Source organism: Hyperoodon ampullatus (assembly GCF_949752795.1).
Source record: "Hyperoodon ampullatus genome assembly, chromosome: 20".
Lineage (NCBI taxonomy): Eukaryota > Metazoa > Chordata > Mammalia > Artiodactyla > Ziphiidae > Hyperoodon > Hyperoodon ampullatus.
In genome coordinates, this window is record NC_136933.1 from 23,006,362 (window position 1) to 23,027,876 (window position 21,515).

Sequence of the window (21,515 nt, forward strand, 5' to 3'; positions counted from 1 at the left end):
CATGAGAATCATTCTATCAATTTTAAGGTCTGCTGACCTTACTACTTGTGATTTTACCAACAATTAGTCCAAATCATACTTTCAAGCACTCTTAAATTCTCTCACATCCAATAAACAAAGTGGATACACTCCTTAAGAAATAAAGAAAAATAATATATAAGACTAGCATGCAGCAATATATAATAATTATGTTTAATATTGGTGGTTAAAGAATTTATCTTCTTGTTACAACTTTCAAAAAGAATTAAGTTTAAGTTCTTTTGGTTGCAGGGGAATGAGCAAAACTATTTATTGCACATTCCAAATAAAAAGGAATGTGGGAATGGAATTGGAATCTGTCCGTAAATAGAACACTAACCTTCCAATTTTAGAAGTCTTGTTATGTTAAACTTCTCAAATCATATTAAAATACCTGATGAATTTTCACTTATTTTGCTTCATGTTGTGATTTGCATAAGTGAAAATATATAGATCATATACATATTTTTCAAAAGTACAAAAACTAATTTTTAAAAACATGGTCATTTCAGTACTGTATATATCAACATTGTTTTTTATTTCAATTAGGCAAATTATTCCCATAACTAATAATTATCATGGGAAGACACAGTATTGCTATAACACCATTTGTTTTTCTTTATGAATCTTATGTATCAAATATATTATACCTATAACAGCTAACAACTTTTACTTCAAGAGGTTCTTCAAGCTGTTTGCAGGAATCATAATAGCTAGAATACAGTAAAACCTATATGATGGATACAAAAGTATGTTATACCATAGTTCTTAATCCTGAAATACAGGTTATTCATAACTCTAAAAGCTAGTTACACTGCTTGTAAATTTAATAGTTGAATTTAAAACAAAGTTGGTATAAACAAAGTTGAATTCTATAGCTGTGTGTTATTTAAAGAAAACCCATAAAATGTTAAGTATAAAATCTGATTTTTTATTAAATCATTGGTATCTATTTCTAAGACAGACCCCTGGCTTTTTCTTCTGTTTTGTTTTGTTTTAGTTTGGGGTGGGTGTAAATTCTGCAGATGTATTCCATGGTTACTAGTTCTGACCATCTTTCTCATGGATGTCTGCCACATTTCACTGAAAATGCATGATATTGCATGTGCTTTATCCTTTGCTGTGGCCTCTGCTATATCATTTTTTTGCTTCCAGATAGCGGTGGGTGTGCTCGCAAACGTGCTGCCATGTCTGTTACATTAACATCTGTGAAGAGAGTTCAAAGTTCTCCAAACCTATTGGCTGCAGGTATAATATCACTAACTCACAGAATGTCATACTTGAATGCCTTTCTCTGACCTTTCTTTCTTTCCAGAATTACCCTGTTTGGATGATGAAAGTGGCTGTAAATACCTTTCTAATGCCCCACAAGTTCTTATTTTTCTTGTCTCAAGAATAGCTCCTATCCCTTATGACTGTTTTGCTCTAAAAATAAAAAAGCCAAAGGAAACTGATATCTTGTAGAAAACATTTTAAAAATCTAATTAAAAACAACAGTCACTTGCCAAAAATGTGTTAAGTAAATGCAAGTGTTAATAACCCTTGAAGTTTTTGTACCGCATGAACTAAAGGAACATAATATTTAATTAAGATAACTCACAGGTGCTTTTGTTGTTTTTTACCTAAAAATTGTTGGGGGGTGGGGACACAGAGGGTCAGAAAGTGGGATTTGCCGGAAACCGAATCTTTATTAATTTGCTTCTATACCAAAGGTTGCAAATATAATGATAGAATATTAGTTTTGAAAGAGACTTTAAACCTTCCTTTAATCCAATAAGCAGAGAACCTTCTAATATATATTTTTAAACACCTTGGTCCAATTAAGACTAACATGCACCCACAAGTATAAATATACTCTAGAAAGTAACTGGGGGTGTGATATTTCAGCATCCACTAAAGTGAGTCTCTTTATAATAACTAATCTCTCATGACTTTTACCCTGGCCTCTCTAGACCCTGAAATACACCCATATGTTTTGGTGACTGGTTAGTTGGTTGGTTGGTTTGATTGTTGGTTGGTTAGTTGAGGGTTCCTTGGTTGTTTTTTTTTTATAATATTCATGGCATTTGGAGCAGAAGTGGGAAAGGGATGAAGAGTGTTTAAATAGTTCTAATTCTCACAGTGCATATTAGTGTCTTTTACACACACACATTTAGTCGTTAATTAAATAGTCAGGATGTCCTTAGCTTTAAAGCCACTTGATCCTAAACTACCCAGCTTCGTTGAGGAAAAAACAAGCTTCCATGTGGAGAATCCCACTCCTGCCCACCACCTCCAATCCATAAATAGATTTCAATGTCTAAGTTTAAATCCGAAGCCAGGTGGCTCCATAATATATTACATTTTTTAAAACAATGTAAATTGCATTGCAATGTATGCAGTATGATCTCATTTTGGTTTGAAAAAAATTCTCTTTATATATGTATTTGTACATGTTTGTTCATGTGTATGTGAGCATGAAAAATGTTAGGAAAACTACAAATATGTTTACATTGGACACCTGAGGGAAATGAGAATGAAGAGAAATAAGAAAGTAAATAAAATAAAGTCCAGGGACATCAGGTAATTGGAATGTGTATACCATGAATATCACTGACATTTCAACCAAGTAAAATTCTAGCCCAAGCTACTCAGATGTGGACCATTAAGGCACATGCTAGGGAACATGGCAATGCTTCAAAAATGCCATACTGTTGTTATTTATAAAAGTAACCACAGAAAGAATACTATTAGGTTGAACTAGAGACTGCCATTTTGGAGAGTCAAAGCTAGAAGATTAGTAATTTCATATCATTCAACTTAACATAATATATTTAATGCTTCAGAATCAAAATATTAGAAAATGTTAAATACTTTGGGAATATAAAATAATCTTCAGTAATAAAAGTTAGTAGTCGCTCTGGACCATTTTAAATTTCGTATCACTCCTATTATATCAAATAGGAGTAAGAATTCTAGAGAATGAGGTCCCCTCAATTTTGGATTTAATTGTTACATTAAAAATAGATCTCTTTTGTATTAATTAGACATGTAAGGTATGAGCCCCTTCTCAAAGAAGTTTTAATTACATTTTGAAGAAAGAAATCAGCCTCTTTGTATGCCCACTCACATTATATGGTAGCCTTCATAATAAGAACTTATTTGACAGTCTTTTTGTGAATCAAAGGAAGATTAATAAATATTTATTGCTTTAAATATTGTTAACATAGAACAGCCTTTAGGTAGAGGCTGTTAGACTACCTCCACAAAAGATTCTAACCTTCCCAATCTCTCCTCCCAGATCAGAGAGTCAATATGAGCTGCTAGTCATCAACTATTTGTCCACTAAATCAGTCTATCTTTCTCTTTTGCTGTTACAAGAAGTAGAGTCCCAATGGACAATTCATGTATTGGAATCATAAAGTTGGAAAGGACCTCTAAGGACGTCAAGTCCAATGCCCGACACCAAGCCAGGAATGCCTTGACAACTTCTCTGACAGGTGTTCCCTACCTTCTGCCAGGACACAGGGAGTGCTCATTGTAAGAGTGAAAAGCAGTTATAGTTCTTAGTTCTCAAAGACCCTATTGATTTTCACATGCAGAACAGACAGGGAACAATAAATCTGTCCCATTTCCTCATTCTTAAATTTTCAAAGAAGTAATGACTACCCACTAAAGAATACTAGAAATTAAGGGCTCTGATCCCTAGAATTCTAGTTCTGTTTTTTTCACAAGTGAATGGTCATGAATAATATTCATGATATCGATCAAAACCATTTTCTCCATGCATTTGCCAAGTCATTTATTGGCCCAACCCTTAAAAAAAAACTTTATTCTCTTTACTTGACATGGATCTAGGATTTTAATCATTAATGTAAGCTTCATTAAAATATGGTTTTGTCCTGAAGTTTTGATCCATGGCCATTTTTATCCTTTCTCCTTTCTCAAAATTCTACACACTTGTGTCTACAGTGTAAAGCAGGGCTTTTCTGTAGAGCTCACCATTATTAATATCTCATATTTCCTGTAGCATAGGTACAGTTTCATTTGGAGATACTTGGGCCTGGTAAGAGGGGAAAGGGATAGACCCTAGTTGAGCCTAGAGTGACTATCCTCTGATTCTTGCACCTAATGTTTATCCCAATGAAGGTTCCATAACCTCCAATATGGTGACCAGTAAGAAGAAACAAAACTGGCCCTCTACAAACTGTCAATTACAGGAAGTTTATTTCAAGTGTCCTTCAGTCTGCTCAATATACCCTCCTCTTCCTCACCAAGTCTACACCTCTCACACCTCCAAGCATCTGGCTTCTATCACATCTATCCCCAGCACGTACCCTTGTTTATAAGCTCAGTTTTATCAAACCAAGAGTAAAATTAACTCCCTATTCTCAAGCAAATAATTACACTATAAGTAATAATAATTATTATTAATGCTGCTTCTCTTTTCATTGCCACTTCCCCGAATCCCAAAACTTGTTCCTTGTCCACAAACAGTATGTGGCACCCAGGTGGTTATTAAATCGCTCTCCTTGGGTGCCCCAAAGCAGACCTCTGATCACTCTGTATTGCTACACTGTGTTTGCTTTCTTTATAGAGCATCCTCATCATCAATTAAGTGCTTGAGAATTTCAATCATTTCTGCTTCCATCAAATCCTAGAAGTAAAGTCTAATAAATATTTCATGTATAACTTTTCAAAGTTATTTTTACTTCATGGTACCCATTTTATTACTCTGATTTTGAGTTCATTGGAGATAAGTCCATACTAAATTAGCAACTATCATAAAGAATGAAGATTTATTAGTCTCCTCTAACTCACCTAAGCTGGAGTCATTCTAATGTACTCTGTACCAATTCACACTTATTTTTCCTCTTTTGATTTGGAAAGAATCTATTATAAATATTTTATCTAAAAATCAAAGTCTTTTATTTCTCAACTAATGTTTATCATTCCAAATTTATGTATTTAGATTTCAAAATAACTATTCCTTAAGCATTAGAAAGAAAACAGAGAGTCCTTTTTACATGCAACTTTCATGTTCTATTAGGCATTGAAATAACAGCAATTAATAATGGTTTCAGGGAACATGCAGAAGGAATCTAGGACCTGGACAGAAGGTTAGGCTGAATGACCCCTAAGATCCTTTCCAAAGTTAAGGCTTTATGATTCTAGGTGAAGTTGGCCATGTGTTATAATAGAGCCAAGCAACATAAATTAATTACCTAAAATTGTTCATAAGTTATAGGAGATTATTGAATGCATAATTCCAATAAAACTGAGAGTAAATATGTCATTGAGCCACTTCCCAACTGCATTATCAAAAGCAATTTATTAGTACTGAAATGCTTACTGCAAGACAATGGAATATCTTGTAACAGCTCTTTTAGAATTGAATATAAAATGACTCAAATGGCAATAAGAAGAAAATTCAAAGTCTAGAGAATAATTTGAAAATATCACATAATATGGTAGGGTATTTACACTTTCTTAAGATAAAAAACCCCGCAAACTACAAAAAATCGATGGCATTGAAAGCTAAGGATCTGGTGGTTTGATTCACTGCTGGGAGAAGCATTCATTGTTTACAAACCATTTGATCCTTTAATTTGATATTTAGAAATTCATCCAGCTTAAGCAATAATAAGATAAAATTGAATGGCTGCAATATTACTGAGGGAAAAATCAGTGTTTGATATATGTGTTAATTATATATTATAGATATTTAATGAATTACATTCTAATTGGAGTAAAAATAAATGCACAAACTTCCATTAGTTTATTTGATGTACCCAGAGTTTTAGAACTGAGATAATGTTTGCCAAAAAATACATGTAGCTCTTGGCCAAATGATCTTTACGTGACTGTTCGTTTCTTTTACCGGAGTATTAATTTCAACATTTCTTTTTCTTTTAGGGCGTGATTCTCAGTCACCAGACTCAGGTACAAAAAAAACTGTTCTGAATAACCACTACATTTGTTGTGAGTTTTTTTAAAAACATATTTATAGCCACATTATTAATCCTACCGTAAACTTAAACTGCATATACATTTATGCATGTTAAACTTTTAAGAAAGAAAGAAGAAAACTTCCATTTTGGAAATAAAAAATAAATTCTATTTAAAAAATGTTAAAAGTGAATGTAGATATTTTTGTATCCGATTTGCTTTCCCTTAATAAAAGCTTGGAGATGTTACAATGATCGAAATCAAGAGACACTGAATGGAGATGCTACATATTCCTCTCTTGCAGCAAAAGGTTTTAGAAGCGTTCGACCAAATCTACAAGAAAAAAAATCACCAGCTCAGGTAATCTTGCACACTGTTGTCTACTGTGTTATTTTAAAGCACAGCTATTAGGCCACTGCTCTAGAGCCTCTTTTCTAGTAACATGCATATCTTGATATGTTTCATTTTTGATATGGTTTTGCTTTTGTATTCATATTGACTTGTATTTACAACATGGAAGACAAGTCTTAAGTTCAAAACAGGTTTCTGAATATTTTTTCTCATTCAGCTGATAAAAGCAGGTCAGTTTCTGACATAATTTTTAGGATATTTTCTAATTCTTAAAAAAATGTCAGCTGATGATTTGGATTTCAAAGTTATGAGGTCAGCAATATATTATTTACTCAATAAATATGAGTTATACAACTGCTCATTATATTAACTAAAGAAACTCTGTGTTGGAGATATTAGTAAAATTGTGTTACAGGCATGAAAAGTGTTACCAAAACAATGTGAGTAAATACTATATATATATATATACACACCTCAAGGTCTAAAAATATGCCAAGAGAACATATGTTCACTTTTAACCTAATTTCCCAGAATGTAGATGGAGACAAACTTTATAATGTATTCTCTATAAAACTATATTCCTCCAGAGGGCAACTATTGATAATAAATTAAAACACATTCTAAACAAAAGAAAAATGATCATTCAATCTGGCCATCAAAATGTATAGCATAATAAGAAGGTATCACGTTGCTTTACTTTCTTTAAGGGTAGAGTTACCACTGGTTTAATGATTAACTTTGACTTTCTCTCTGTTTTCCCTTCAACATTATTTCTTTCTCCGGATGTTTTGGTAATCCAGGCACCCCTTCCACCACCCAGAAAAGAGAGCTTTTGTAGCTCCTTGATAACCAGTCACACAAAGGGTGACATTTTAGACCAATTAGTAACTAACACACAAATTCCCTCCTGTACAGAGTTCTTTACTAACAAAACACCTCTTCAAGGAACTATGTATTCTAATGATGAGTCCAGCCAGACAATTGTATATTCTGAAGAATCTAACACAACTGTGTCGTATACACAAAAAATCACTAATCCACTACCACCACCTTCCAGCACAGGTCCCCCACCAAAAGCTGACATGAGTACCCCATTTCTACAAGAGGACTACACGCAAGATTCTCAGACTCGGAGAATCTCTACATTGAAACTAATCCATAACCAGGATCCAGGAAGTAGCATCCCCTTTAATCCTCCACAGTTTTCCAGATCTGTTGAAGTACCATCATTTCACAAAAGGCCTTGCTCACCACCCCCTAACCCAGTGCCTGAGATACACACAGCATCTCTTTCCATTCAGATAGCTCCCCTTTCAGGACACGATCCTGAAAGCCACAAACAGCCACCTGAGCTTTCTCCAGAGACTGCAAAGATACCTCTTCAGCCAGAGAGACAAAAACCTGCAGTTGCTGCGGCCTCTCAGTCCTCAGACTGCCAAGTGGTACCTTACACTTTCCAATCTCTTCTTAGAGCATTCTGTAGAGACCCTAACTCCTTTGGTTTGGGCTTCTTATATAATCCAATGCTTTGTTAGTTTGCAATCAGGAAAGGAGAAAGAAACCATCTTCCTATTTAAAACCCTACTAAATTCATTGACAAGTTTCTAGGTATTTTTTAATTAAAAAAAATATCTACATAAAAAAATATATATCTACAGATCTTTTATCCAGAAATAATGTTTTAACAGTTTCTTCCTTCTAGGTATTTATTAGAAATCATTGATGATTGGTTATCACTTAAGACTGCAAAGTACTTTTAAGTTTTAAAGAAATATTTTTCATGCCAGACCTTTGAGTACCTAGATCGTACTTTATTTACATGTGTAAAATCTCTTAAAATAATTGTCCATTATAATTCACTTTGGCAAGAAACATTCATCTTAATTCCACCAGAGTTTATTTTCTTGTAGTTCAATATACATTTTCATTGAAACTTGATCAATTTCTACCTTTTTAAGTTTACAGTTTCAGAAAGTATATTAATCAATCTTTAGTACTCAGACTATTAAGAAGTAAATCTTTATTTGCTTATACGTAAAATTCTCCCATAGTGTCATTCTGCTGATATTTATTAATCTAGTTAGAAGAGAAATGTGTTTGTCTTCTTGGCTTTTCCACAAAATGATGTAATGCTAAGAGCATAAGCTTTAATGATAAACTGTAGATTTCAATCCAAGCTCTATCACTGGCTATGTGATGAGGCAACCATCCTAACTACTCTGTGAGTCTGAACAAAGAAATGAGAATATTAATTAATCCTTAATTCTTAGGTTGTGATAAGAGTAGGGAGATAGTAGAGGTAAACCACTTAGGACAGAGCAAGCCCTGCGTAAATGGTAGCCATTTATAAAGATACACTAGCAACTGCAGCAGTAGTGGGAGTCTGGAAAACACTCATACCTGAGTAAATAATTTGTATAATACTATCTCCTGTAGCTGTGCTATTAAAGATCATTCAAGACATATCCTTGAAGGGATATATTTTTAAGCTTTATAGAAAATCTTCAACAGGCATCTGATTGACACCAAAATCCTCTCCCCCCCGCCACACCCATAGAGCAGAAACCTTAAGCTTAGATGATTAAAAAGACAAGTGGGTATTTCTATACCTCTGCTAAAACATTTCCTTCATCAGCTAATCATGATATGCAAAATTCATTCATTAGAGTAAATTCTTTGAATAAAGGTAGTATTTTCTAAAAGCCCTTATGAAATAATAACAATAGCAGCTAACAAATACTAAGAGTTCACTATATGCAGATGCTGTTCCAACTTATTCACATTTATTAATAACTTCCACAATCCCATGAGGTAGGGAGCAAAGTCAAGCTGAGACACCACAGACAGGGCTGGGCTAGTGTCAGACAGCAGACTAACTTGTGCCCCAGGACGTATCCCTGGAAGAAGGTGTAGGAGCAATCAGAGCAAATGCTACCACGTTCACAGCTCAGTTCACTCATCTGACATAGTTTGGTTCTTCTAAATCATTTTATTATGTTTGGAAACTTAAGTTGATAACTTTCTTCCCTATGGCTTTGTCACCGTCCAGGCTGACCGGAGACAGATGGTTTCATTATACAATCCTCAGGGAATCAGCATGAGCCACAAGTTAAGATTTGAGATGCTGTCACTTTTATTCATTCAACAAATATTTATTGGGCATGCATCGTCTGTTCTAGTCACAGAGCTGCATTTGAAACCACTGACGATTAAAGTCTTGTCGGGGGTAGAGGGGACAAATATTAATAAAAACTTAGATAAGCAGCTTACTACATACATTAGAAGGAGATTATGTAAATAAACTAAGCAGCACTGAGCAGGGATGTGGGGAGCAGAGTCCATGTTAAATAGGATAGTCAAAGGGTCTTCATGCAGTAGGGGGAAGAACATTCCAGGCAGAGGGAATACCTAGTGTAAAGGCTTTAAGGCTGAAGCACTCTGGGGCTGCTCAAGGACCAGCAAGGGAGTCATAGGTGTGAGGCGTAGGTAAGAGGAAGTCAAGTCAGAGGTAACAGAGGCCAGAGGCCAGATGCTCCTAGAAGCCATTGCAAGGATTTCAACTTTTACTCCCAATATAAATGGGAGTCATTGGGGGATTTTAAGGCTATGGCTGTCGTCATTTGACTTATATTCTAACAGAATCATTCTGGCAGCTCAGTGGAGAACAAACTATAGTAGGGCAAGAAAGAGTCGGCAGGCCAGGTAGGTAGGCAGCTATGGCAACAACTTAAGTGAAAAATGGCGGTGGCTCCGAGCAGGGTGGAAACAGTGGAGGTGGTGAGAAATCGAATTCTGAATGTATTTTGAAAGTAGAGTAAATAGGGCTTTCTGATAGATTGCATGTTGGAGGTAAGGGAGAGAGAGGAGTCAAGACTGACTTCAAAGTTTTGCATCTTTGCAACGGGGAAAAATGGAAGCCACCCTTTGTCCACTGAGGCTGGATAACCCTGAGTAGAGCAGGTCTGTGGAAAGATCAGAGGTCCCATTTGGGACATGGTGAGTTTGAGGTGTCTATGAGACATCCACATGGAGAGGTCCACTGTGTAGTTGGATACATGAGTCTGGAGTTCAGGTGAAAGGTCCAGGTTAGAGATCTAAGCCATCGGCTTATAGATGGTTTTGCAGCCATGAGACTGAATGAGATGACCAGAGCATGACTACAGAGAAAAGAGGAGGCCCAAGGACTGAGCCCAAGGGCATCCCAACAGTAAGAGGAGGAATCAGCTAAGGAGATTCAAGGGAGGAGGAAATCCAGGAAAGGGAGGAAAGTATATCGAGGAGAGGTGGTTAACTGCATAAATGCTGCTGACAGTACATGTGTAAGATGAGGTCTGCTAACCTACCACTGACCTAGAAGTGTGGAGGGGAACTTTCTTGTGAGTTTAAGAGAGACTGGGAGGAGAACAATTGGACAATCAGCTCCTTAAGGGGTTATTAATGTAAGATCTTTCATCTAGTTATTCCCCTTCCCTGAGCCTCACTTCCTTCATCTATAAAATGGGGATAATAATAGCATTCATCTCACACTATTGCTGTGGGGTTTGAATAAGACACTGCCTGCTACATAATTATCCATCACTATGGAGTAACTGTTGTTATTTTAAAATAATATCCTTTTTCCAAACTATGCATCTGATTGGGAAAAGGAAATATATTGTTTTCAATAGTACATTTTTTTTTTTTTTTTTTTTTTTTTTTGTGGTACGCGGGCCTCTCACTGTTGTGGCCTCTCCCGTTGCGGAGCACAGGCTCCGGATGCACAGGCTCAGCAGCCATGGCTCACGGGCCCAGCCGCTCCGCGGCATATGGGATCCTCCCAGACCGGGGCACGAACCCGTATCCCCTGCATCGGCAGGCGGACTCTCAACCACTGCGCCACCAGGGAGGCCCAATAGTACATTTTTTGAATGGATGTTTCATCCAACCAACAGTAGGTTCCGAGATTACAGTGTATAGTCTTTTATAACACTTTCTCAAAAGGTGGCATAAAACTGTTGTAGTTCTGAGTTTTTTTAATTGTGTCAGAATATTTAACATGAGATCTACCCACTTAGCACATTTTAAAGTGTACAATAGAGTCCCGTTAACTATGGGCGTGATGTTGTACAACAGATCTCTAGAATGTAATCACGTCATCTTCTTGCGTAACTGAAACTCCACCTGTGAACAGCAACTCCCATCTCCCGCACCCATGGCAACCACCTTTCCACTCTCTGCTTCTATGAGCTTGACTATTTTAGAGCCCTCATATATGTGGAATCATGCAGTATTTCTTCTTCTGTGACTGGCTTATTTCACTTAGGATAATGCCTTCAAAGTTCATCCGTGTTGTCTCATATAACAGGACTTCCTTCTTTTTCTAAGGCTGAATAATCTTCCATTGTCTGTATATACCACATATTCTTTATCCATTCAGCCACTGATCGGTGTCTAGACATGTTTGCACATCTTGCCTATTGTGATACACTTTACTTTTGTCTCATTTTCCACCTAATGGCCTTTCACGGTGGTGGCCTTTTCGTTTTAAATACTTACATTCCACATTCTTGCAAGAAGTCTCAGTAAATGCCAAGAGCTGTCAGCTACACATCATGAATTAGCCAAATATATGCCCTATTATAAAGAATTATCCTCCCAAGAAATTAGCAGTCCCAAGAAACAAAAATGCTCTACACTGAGAGGTGAAAAGGAAACTTTAGTGTTCTGGAAGTTTCATTTACATACTTTTGCTGTTTTCATTAAAGTCTGACCATTAGTGTAAGAAGAAAACTGCAGCTTACCATTAGGAATTTTAATTCTCTCTGTATCTGATAATACAACATATTGTTTTATAAGCTGCATATGTTTTAATTTACCTCCTACAAATTTATAGAGAGAGAGAACACAAAATGAGGTATGTTGCCCTCTGTCACTGTGTGAACAGACATCCTGTTGCTAAAAATGTCACATTGTTCTCAGTGTCAGATAAGTGAATGTCTAAACCAGAAGCTTTGAAAGACAGCAAAATCTACACCCCAGACATTTTCTCTGGCATTTGTTAGTGTTGTGCCCTTTGCTTCAGGAGGATAAACTTGGCCCTTCTATTATGAAATAATGTCATCAAGCATTTGCCAAAGCCTCACTTTCACACTCCTCCAGCACATATGCTGGGGACTCAGAGGGGACTTTGTCTCAGTGTCATGCAGACAAAGGAGAAAACTCATCTCTTTTGCTCCATGGGATCAAAATGTAGAAGTTTTAAGGAAGGCTGAATCATGAATAAATGTCAGCAGTGTGGGATGATAGAAAAGGTGTAGAATACAGAGTATGCTTTCTGGACCAATCCCATCAACACCAGCTCTAATCACTCATGTGTTCTATTAGGATGGCCAGCCAATATCTCATGACTTCTTTTTTATGGGTTTGTTATGAGATCAATTGATCAGGTCTATGGCAAATCCTCCACCTGATGTGTGTGTGTGTGTGTGTGTGTGTGTGTGTGTGTTTGAATGACTGAACAGTAGAGAATATCTGGGATTCCAGCATGAATTTAGAAATCACCTAGGAGCCCCTCTATAACACCTCCAAATAGAAGCGCAGCCTGCCTCTTCTTGAATACATGTAGGTATGGAGAGCTCAGTTAGTGTAGGAACAGCTAGTCAGGGCTTGGGCAATTCTCAGATCTAAGTATTAGAAAGTATTTCTCATATTGAGGCACTCCGCCTTCCTTAACTTCTGTACTTCATCAACAGGAAGCAAAAGAGATGAAGTTTCTCCCTTTTCATATTACTCTTCTCTCTACCCTGCTCTTTGCTTTGGGCAAAGCATTCCTATGCCTTCCAAGCATTTTACTTTTTAAAAAATGGCTCTCATTTATTAAGAGCTATTACAGCACACAAAATGCTGGACTAGCACTTTACATACATTTTTTCACTTAATTTTCACAGGCTTTAGGAGTTGGGTTTTATTAATGTCTGCATTTTTACACATGAGGAAACTGAGGCCAAGGGAAGGTAGACAGCTTGCCACATCTGTCTGACTCCAGACCCACAGCTCAACCAGGAGGTTCAAGTGCCTTTAGTTTCTGATATAATCTGACACTTGAACCCCATGTTCTGGCAATGTTCTTAAGATGTGACACCTTCTCGGAGTCAAAATCATATTCCTGATCTGAGTAGCACAGTGGAAATATTCATTCCCCTGATCCAGACAACACACTCCATCAATGTGCCCAAATCTGTGTGACCATCTTAGATCACTTGTCACCCAGGTTGTGGGTAGGGACTATAACGCTAAGACCTCTGGTAAAAAGGGTTTTTATTCTGAGGCTACAGGGCAGTTTTGTATCATCAAATGCAGGCAGTAAAGCCAGGTCTTAGGGGGCCTGGGGAATGACCAGTTAGCTACTCTCTTTGTCCATCTTAGAGGCCACCCAGTTTCTGTCTCACCTCCCTGCAAGTTGGCCACATTCTCTTAGCTTCTGCCCTCTCATCTCTCCAAGTTGCCTGTGGATTTCCATGACATTCCCTGGCTCTGATTATGTGTCAACTTGCATCTGGGACTGTGGGGTACACGATTACCTGACTGGGGCATTCAGTATCATTTAATTCAAACTCCCTGGAAAGAGGCAGTGCCTCGTTGACCCAGTTTAGTTCAGTTATTCTCCCTCCTAAACAATAAAATGGGCTTGCCTGGTACAAACACAGCACCCAGGGACTTCCTCCTCATCCCCTCAGGAGGGCTGTCAGAGAGGGGGGTGATTATCACAGAAGGAGATGGGTGGTATGTAAAAGCGAACTTTTTTTTTCAGAGAAAGTCTTAAATTGGTTCTTTTAAAGTTACCATGGAAATTGTAAATCTTAACAGTGATATGGATAATTATAGAATAAAACCCATTTTAATTAGCCCATCACAAGCCTTCAGCAATTTTCATTATTTTGTCATTTGTTTTCAACTGTCAACTTCAATTATCCTGGTAGTAGTTTAAAGCCAATATAAGGTATGATATCCTTAGGTCTGTAGAAATTTTAGGACCTTTATCTAATGGGTGAAGAGAAAAAAATAATGAAAATACCATTATGACACCTAATAAGATACAAATAATTTCTTAATATAAAGATTGATTTTTGTATAACTCTCCCCTAGATATTTTTTTCAAGTAAATTACTATCAGCTCTATTGAAAAGTAGAGAACAAAACCTGTCACATCCTTTCACTTGATATTTAAGACATATTTCATACGTTTCTTGAGAAATGAGGCCTAGAAGTTCAACCACTAAAGACATTCAAGAGGGAAGTGTTAAGATCCCAGACTACAGTGCCATGTCAAGCCAATTAGAGTCTGAGACAGAAAGAAAAATATTTCCCCCATATACGTATGTTTTTATGTATGTATGTCATTTTTTTCTAGGACATTTCAGCAGTTTAAAAAATACTGAAAAGTTGAAACGTAAGCGTATCAAAAATGAACATTATTTTAAGTTTAAATATTTTATTTGGACCAAAACAGAATTTATTACAATTTTAACTTCATCTTAAATTAGTTAAAAATTGTTTAAGATCATCGTTGGCCAAGGGAAATTTGTCAGGCATGGCTATTATCTCAACTGAAAATGAGATCAGGAAAAAACAGATTTTGAAAATATTATTATTTTATTATAATATTATTGCTTCCATTAAAATCCAGGGTACATATTTTTCCTTTTTCCTCAGTCTTCAATATGACCTGGCATGGCACTGTTCATTGCTTAAATTTTTGATATTTTGCTCAGTTTGGATTTTTTTTGTATTGACTTTGATTCTTTTTTCATAAGATTGCATTAAAATAGTGTTTATCCCCATGACTTAGTCTTTGTCACTCCGTTAAATGTTGCACCCAAGATAAGTGCCTTGCTCACCTCACCCTCAGCCTGGCCCTGCCAGACCCTGCGCCCTTTCTCTGTACCCCAAGCTCCACTCCAAGCCCATATCCAACTATTCCCCTTCCACCTCCAGATTCTACATTTACTGAGCCAAAAAACATACGGCCTAAGGGTTTATAACTATAGATATTCTTTGTTTGGTTGCCACTGAGTTAATTTTTAATTTGGCTGCCTTGGGGCAACATGGCCTTTGCCTTCTACCAGTTTCCATCATTCCCTCTTTTTTTTTTTTTTTAACATCTTTATTGGAGTATAATTGCTTTACAATGGTGGGTTAGTTTCTGCTTTATAACAAAGTGACTCAGCTATACATATACATATATCCCCATATCCCCTCCCTCTTGGGTCTCCCTCCCACCCTCCCTATTCCACCCCTCTAGGTGGTCACAAAGCACCGAGCTGATCTCCCTGTGCTATGCGGCTGCTTCCCACTAGCTATCTATTTTACATTTGGTAGTGTATATATGTCCATGCCACTCTCTCACTTGGTCACAGCTTACCCTTCCCCCTCCCTGTATCGGGACAGCAATAAAGATGCAGACGTAGAGATTGGACCATCATTCCCTCTTATCTAACCCCTAGCCTGATTTGCACATTCTGGATACATTCCTGGCCCAGGGTCAGCACCTGAGTTTGCAATGCCCACATATGAGTATAAAAGTATCACATTTAAAATGCGTGTCTTTAAACAACAACAACAAAAGCTCACTAGATAAGAATAGAATAGAAAAATCTGTCTTTTTATCCAGGGTTGGAGTTTCTTAACCTGTTAGATTAAAAATGTGCTTTCAAGTATCCATGAACCCCTAAAGTTGATGCAAATTTTATGCATACATGAATTTGTGCATTTTTCCTAAGAGAAGGATCAATAGCTCTCAGATTTTTAAGGTATCTGTGGCCAAGAGACCTTTTTATATATTGGATTTTTTAAAACTCTCTAATTAAAATTCTGAGGACAAAAATAAATTATAACTTTTTATGAGATCAACAGCCTGCATGACATCAACTGTTAGGAGGATGATGGCTGGCCAAGAATCACTTAAATCTTTACTAGGCAAGATTTTTAAGTTTATACAGTTTTCTTTAATACATTCCCCATCCTTGTATTAATATCCTATAATACTTTGGCTATCTATGCTACAACTGGCCCCATACTGAACACTCAAAAAAACCTTTATTTTGGAGGTGGGGGTGAGGAGTAAGAAAAAAAATTTGCTTCAGAGTTTCATTCACTCATGTTGAGTGAATTCACTTATCATCATATTTGCCCTGTGTGGTCAGCTATCATGAAGGTGAAAATGGATAGCTATGACATCTTTAATGGGCCATCCACTCTCTTCCTTTTACAGACCACCCCTCCGCCATGTTTAGCCTTGGAGGTATTAAACCTTTTCTTTCTCCTTCAGTTTCTTTCTCCTTTACCTAAGATTTTAAGCCAACAGTAGTTCTAACCAGCTAGGGCATACTCTAACATCATCAGTGGCTGTTTTTGTTTTTGTTTTTTTTTCATTTCATTTTCACACAAAGGTACCACTATTTGCACTGCTAGGATATTTTAAAGTTCAATTCCTTTAGTATTTTATAGTGAAATTAACATAGAGATTCAATGAGTGGGAAGGAAACAAAATTCCCTTTCCATTTAGTTGTTTTTAATTTGATCAGTCTCTAGATCTGAAAATCAGAAAAACATGAGGCAAACTGATTTATATTTGGGGGACATTTTCCAACAAGGAGGCAGTAGGGAGAAATCTGCTATCAGATTTTTCTGGTGAAGGGAAAACTAATTCTGCCAACCAATGAATGACTTGATATTAATTTGGTGTCACAAGTAGAAAAACCAAAACTTTAGAGAAAAAAAAAATTCCATTTACCAACACTCTTAAGCCCTCACCCAAAACTAAAGCTGTGTGAAAACTGGTCTTATTTCCAAAAAACATTTACTGGATTCCTTTTCTGCATGTTTTCATGCCTTTCCTCTACTGTGTGGTTGGCACCTAATTCTTCTGAATATATTTTCTTAGAGTGCTTGCAAATAAAACCGATGCTTTGCCTTCTCTGCCACGTTGCAAAAAGAGATGTTTTTATTAATTGGATCATTTCTATCTCTTCTCATTATTTTTTCCTCAAACCCAGCTTGGAAACCAGAACTTACCTGCCAATGTGCTGGAGGTAAATGCTTCACAAACACACAGACAAACCGTACCAGAAGCCTCTTCTTCATGCCCTCCTTCTGTGGTACCTTTTAACCCAACCACTTTTTCACCAGATAGTGGCTCCAGCCCAGCATCACTTACCCTGCTACAACCTGCAAAGACCCCCGATGTTTTTGCATTGTTTTTATAAACCCCTTCTTCTTGCTCCTGCCTGCCTTACCCACAGCAACGCCACAGGCTCTCTCACTACAGACCTGCCAGGGCGAGCACCCCTCCTGCTCCTCCAGGGAGTGCTCCTCCAGGGAGTACTCCTCAGCCACCCCAGATGAGCTGCAGAGAGCTGACTCTGACAAACTGACTGTTCTGAAACACCTTCCCCAACCTTGGGTCAGCAGTCTGCCATGACAGATGGCATCACTTTAACCACCCCTCCTATCATGCATGTAATTATTCTTCTTTCCTATGCTCCATCATTTTTAAACAGATCTCCAAAGACCGAAAGGACCAATTTCTTGTCTGCCATCTGATTTTGCAGCCGAGCATTTTTATTTGCATACATGTTGATTCCATCTAAACCGATTCTGTACAGTCTGTTATGGAAATACATTACATTCATCCTCATAAACCTATTTTGGGCTAAAAAGGTCAATTATATTCTCTTCATTCATTTTAGAGTCACTTATGTTTACACTGTGTTGCTCTAGCTAATGAGTTGTACAGTGATTTGCCTTAATAAGAAGTTTTCTCAGAAATTTAGATAGGTATACATATAATATGATGATTAATAGAGAAAGTCTAAAATTTTAATACAGTATTAAATCCTGGTAGATAACAGTTTACTTCAGAGATTTATATGAATGTGCCCTGTGTGAACTGTTCACATCTCCTTATTTGTCACATACATGATTACTCACTGTATGATGTTAATTCTTCTTGCTCCCCTTTCATTAACAGCTACATCTTTTGAACCCACCTATCCAACAGGAGTGAAAGATGTAAATAACCTTAATCTACATTGCAGAAACTTAGCCCTAGGATTTTGTTGGAATTATTTTCCCAAGACACCCCAGTATAGAAATTTATGAATATTTATTGTTTTATATATCAATAATTTGTCTTCCATTTAGAGCAATAAATAAATATTTCCCATACATATTTATTTCATCTAAATATATCTACTTGACAAGCAGTCCCTAATAAATGATTTATAAATGCCTAAAGTGTTTCAAAATTTTATGGCGCAGATTTTCTATTGCATATAAAGTATAGATAATAGCTTCAATTTGAAAGGCACATAACTTTAGGCAAAATAAAGGGTATTTTTTTCTAAAACTGATTTCATAATGAAGTTCTAAATATGCATTGTCATAGAGAAAATTTTAGCTGTGCTACATAATTTTTATGTTGCATCAAGGTCATAAATCTGTGAATTTCTTGCCTGAAGAAATATTATAAACTATATGTTTTTCAAGACATTGCAATTACAGAAGACAAAAGATACTTTTTAGTATCTTTACTAAATACTTAATAATACTTTAGATGGGTTTCAGTATTCATTCAACAGCTGGGTATAAAACTTCCCCCTGAAATGTTACATTCAGAGACTAGCTACGGAAGGAACCTCCTTTTCCACGGCTAATACCTCCCCTGCCACTAGTACCTGGAGCACAACAGGCATGAGCCTCTCCATGTTCTACTATGCTTTCAATAGTTCTTTACTTTTAAAACTCTAAGGAATGCCTTTACCCAAAAATACAAAGCAGTGATAGTGTATTTATTTATGTACTAGCCTATTTAATTTACTGTTTCTAAGACTCTTCAGGAGCCTGAGAAGCATACATATAGCTTTGTGGAGCCAATTGTAACTGAACTTAGTTTCAAGTAATAGTTTAAATTGCATGTACCTTCTCCATGAGATGGTTTTCCTAATAATTATTTCACTATAACAATAAAGTATTTTCTAAAATTCTAGTAGTATTATTTCATTAGTAAAATCCTAATTGATTTAGCATGATGAAAGACTAAATCTATTTGCAGCTTTTATTTTGTTTAACCCATAACCAATGTTATTGGAACCATCAAAATAGGAGGCAGGGCAACTTTCCTAAGTTTAGTTACATAGTCACATGATAGTTTTTAATAAGAAGAATTCTCCTGCCTTTAACATTAATTATAACAATAATATTTAAATTATATTTACAAAGATCAACAAAACTGGATTTGGGCAAGGAGGCAAAAATAGTCTCGAATAATTCATCAAAGATATATAAGCACTCTGAAGCATTTGGGTAGATCGGTGCATCACACTTATCTGAATGGCCAGTGCTCTAAGGTAGATGACCCTCAAGAGCAGTAGTTCATCATTAAGCACAATCATTGTAATGATACGCTTACTGACTTTAGGACAGATGTGGTATGGCTATAAAGTAATGAAACTAGATTAATTCTACATTATTTGAAAACATCTGCTTTAAAGTGAAAAATCATGGAAATGTTCAATTAATTGACTACCTATGTTTCAGGCCTATACGACAGAAGTTTAATTTGTTTTCAAATAAGCAGATAAAGGTCACAAATTATGGTTCTTTATCTATGTGCATATGTGTGTTTTGTGTGGATTCAGCTGTAAGGTATTTCAACTAAATGCTCTTACTAATGTTTTATCTTATTTGCATGCATTATACAATCTCCACAATGCTCAGTGCTATGTTGTGGACAGACAGGCACGCTTAATAGTGAGCTCAACCTCTAACTGAGCTGATTCAATTCAATTAGAATATGTATCTATTGAATATCTACTATCCTATTAGCACCAGGTTGCATGGTATACAGAAAAATATGTTTAAAAAGCATATATACGACCATCGTCAACAAGAATCTTGAAATACCACTGGGGCTATGAAAATACTCAAATATAAAGCAATCAAAACAATAAATTATTAAGGAACCAAAAAGAGGCCCATAACGTGCTAAATGAAACATGAGTAGGAAGAAGCCGGGGGGTTAACACCACTTTCTGATGCTTTGCCAGGTATTTGATTCTTCCAGGATAGATTGCTTCATGACATATATAAATCCAAACAATTGTCCACCTTATGTCAGTCACCTTGCCCTGGAAACCTTGATTTGCTACAGGATATATATCCCTGATTAAGCCTGAGAACTGATCACTTTCCTCTTGTCAAAGAATGTTCTTTTAAAATCCTACACCCAGAGCAGTGTGATTTAAGTCACGACATTAGAGCAGATTCACCCTCCACGTTTATTTTATACTGGCTCCTCTGATATCTTTGGACATCACTGTTGGCAGAGCAATATGCCCACTGGTCAGCTGCTTCCATTCTCCTAATCGCCTCCTGTGCCCTCTGACATACAAAGAGAGTGATTTTCAGAGTAAAGGAAGATAGAGAAGACACTGAAAAAAGACGTCCCATGCCCTTCTCGACATCAGTTAGTAAATAAATAGTTGACAGCTGATTACTGTCATGTGAATGGAAGCCATTATTGTCATCTAAAGGAGTGATGTTTACAGGGGACCGTGCACTTTAACAGGATGTCTCTGCACTTTTCTCAGAGCCAGATAACAGTGAATGGAAACTCTGGAGGCACCGTGAGTCCACTGAGTTACTATCAAAGGCCGTTTTCCCCTTCCGCCTACTCGCTACCAGGCTCACTCAATTCAAGCATTATCATGCAGCATGGCCGGTCACTTGGTAAGTCATCTGACAGTCACGATTTTCATGACAATTTCAACATAACAGGTACAAACCGAATGAGAAAAATATAAAGCATCCGAATAATTTTTGGAAAAGGAAGCAGAAACATTCAATAGTCCACTATTTAATGAGCCTCTCCTAGGGGAGGAATCAAAGGCAGAGGATTTAACACTGGAGAAAATAGGGACCCGGCTATTCCAAGATGATGACTGCATCTGTATCTGAGTCTGGAGAAGGCTATTAGATATTTGGGGTGATGGGGCAGAAAGAAGAAGATGGCCAGTTGGGGAGAGGAGTGTGCATATATACCAGGAGAACATTCATGTAGTGAATTTCCATGGGCGGCAAATACCATCCATGTTCGAGACAGCCCTTTCTTTTGTGGAAAAGCTTTCATTGTAGAAAATTATTTTGATATATATAAAGAAGAACTATTTAACAGTTAAAAC

At 36.7% G+C, this 21,515-nt stretch overlaps 1 protein-coding gene across 21 annotated transcripts in view; it reads left to right on the plus strand.

Moving 5' to 3' along the window:
* Positions 1-1,178: 1,178 nt before the first annotated feature.
* The window catches only part of SORBS2 (sorbin and SH3 domain containing 2), a gene marked incomplete at both ends in the record, with an annotated part of 89,063 nt that continues 68,726 nt past the window's right edge, over positions 1,179-21,515 (plus strand). For 7 of the 21 annotated variants that reach the window (XM_079726478.1, XM_079726489.1, XM_079726482.1 and 4 more), the window contains 4 exons: positions 1,206-1,266; positions 5,914-5,940; positions 6,182-6,306; positions 20,925-21,063. In XM_079726478.1, the coding sequence (XP_079582604.1) occupies positions 1,206-1,266; positions 5,914-5,940; positions 6,182-6,306; positions 20,925-21,063 (352 nt within the window). Of the gene's footprint in view, positions 1,267-5,913; positions 5,941-6,181; positions 6,307-7,097; positions 7,740-20,924; positions 21,064-21,515 lie in introns of those variants that run through there. The other 14 variants (XM_079726485.1, XM_079726498.1, XM_079726479.1 and 11 more) reach the window with 6 other exon arrangements.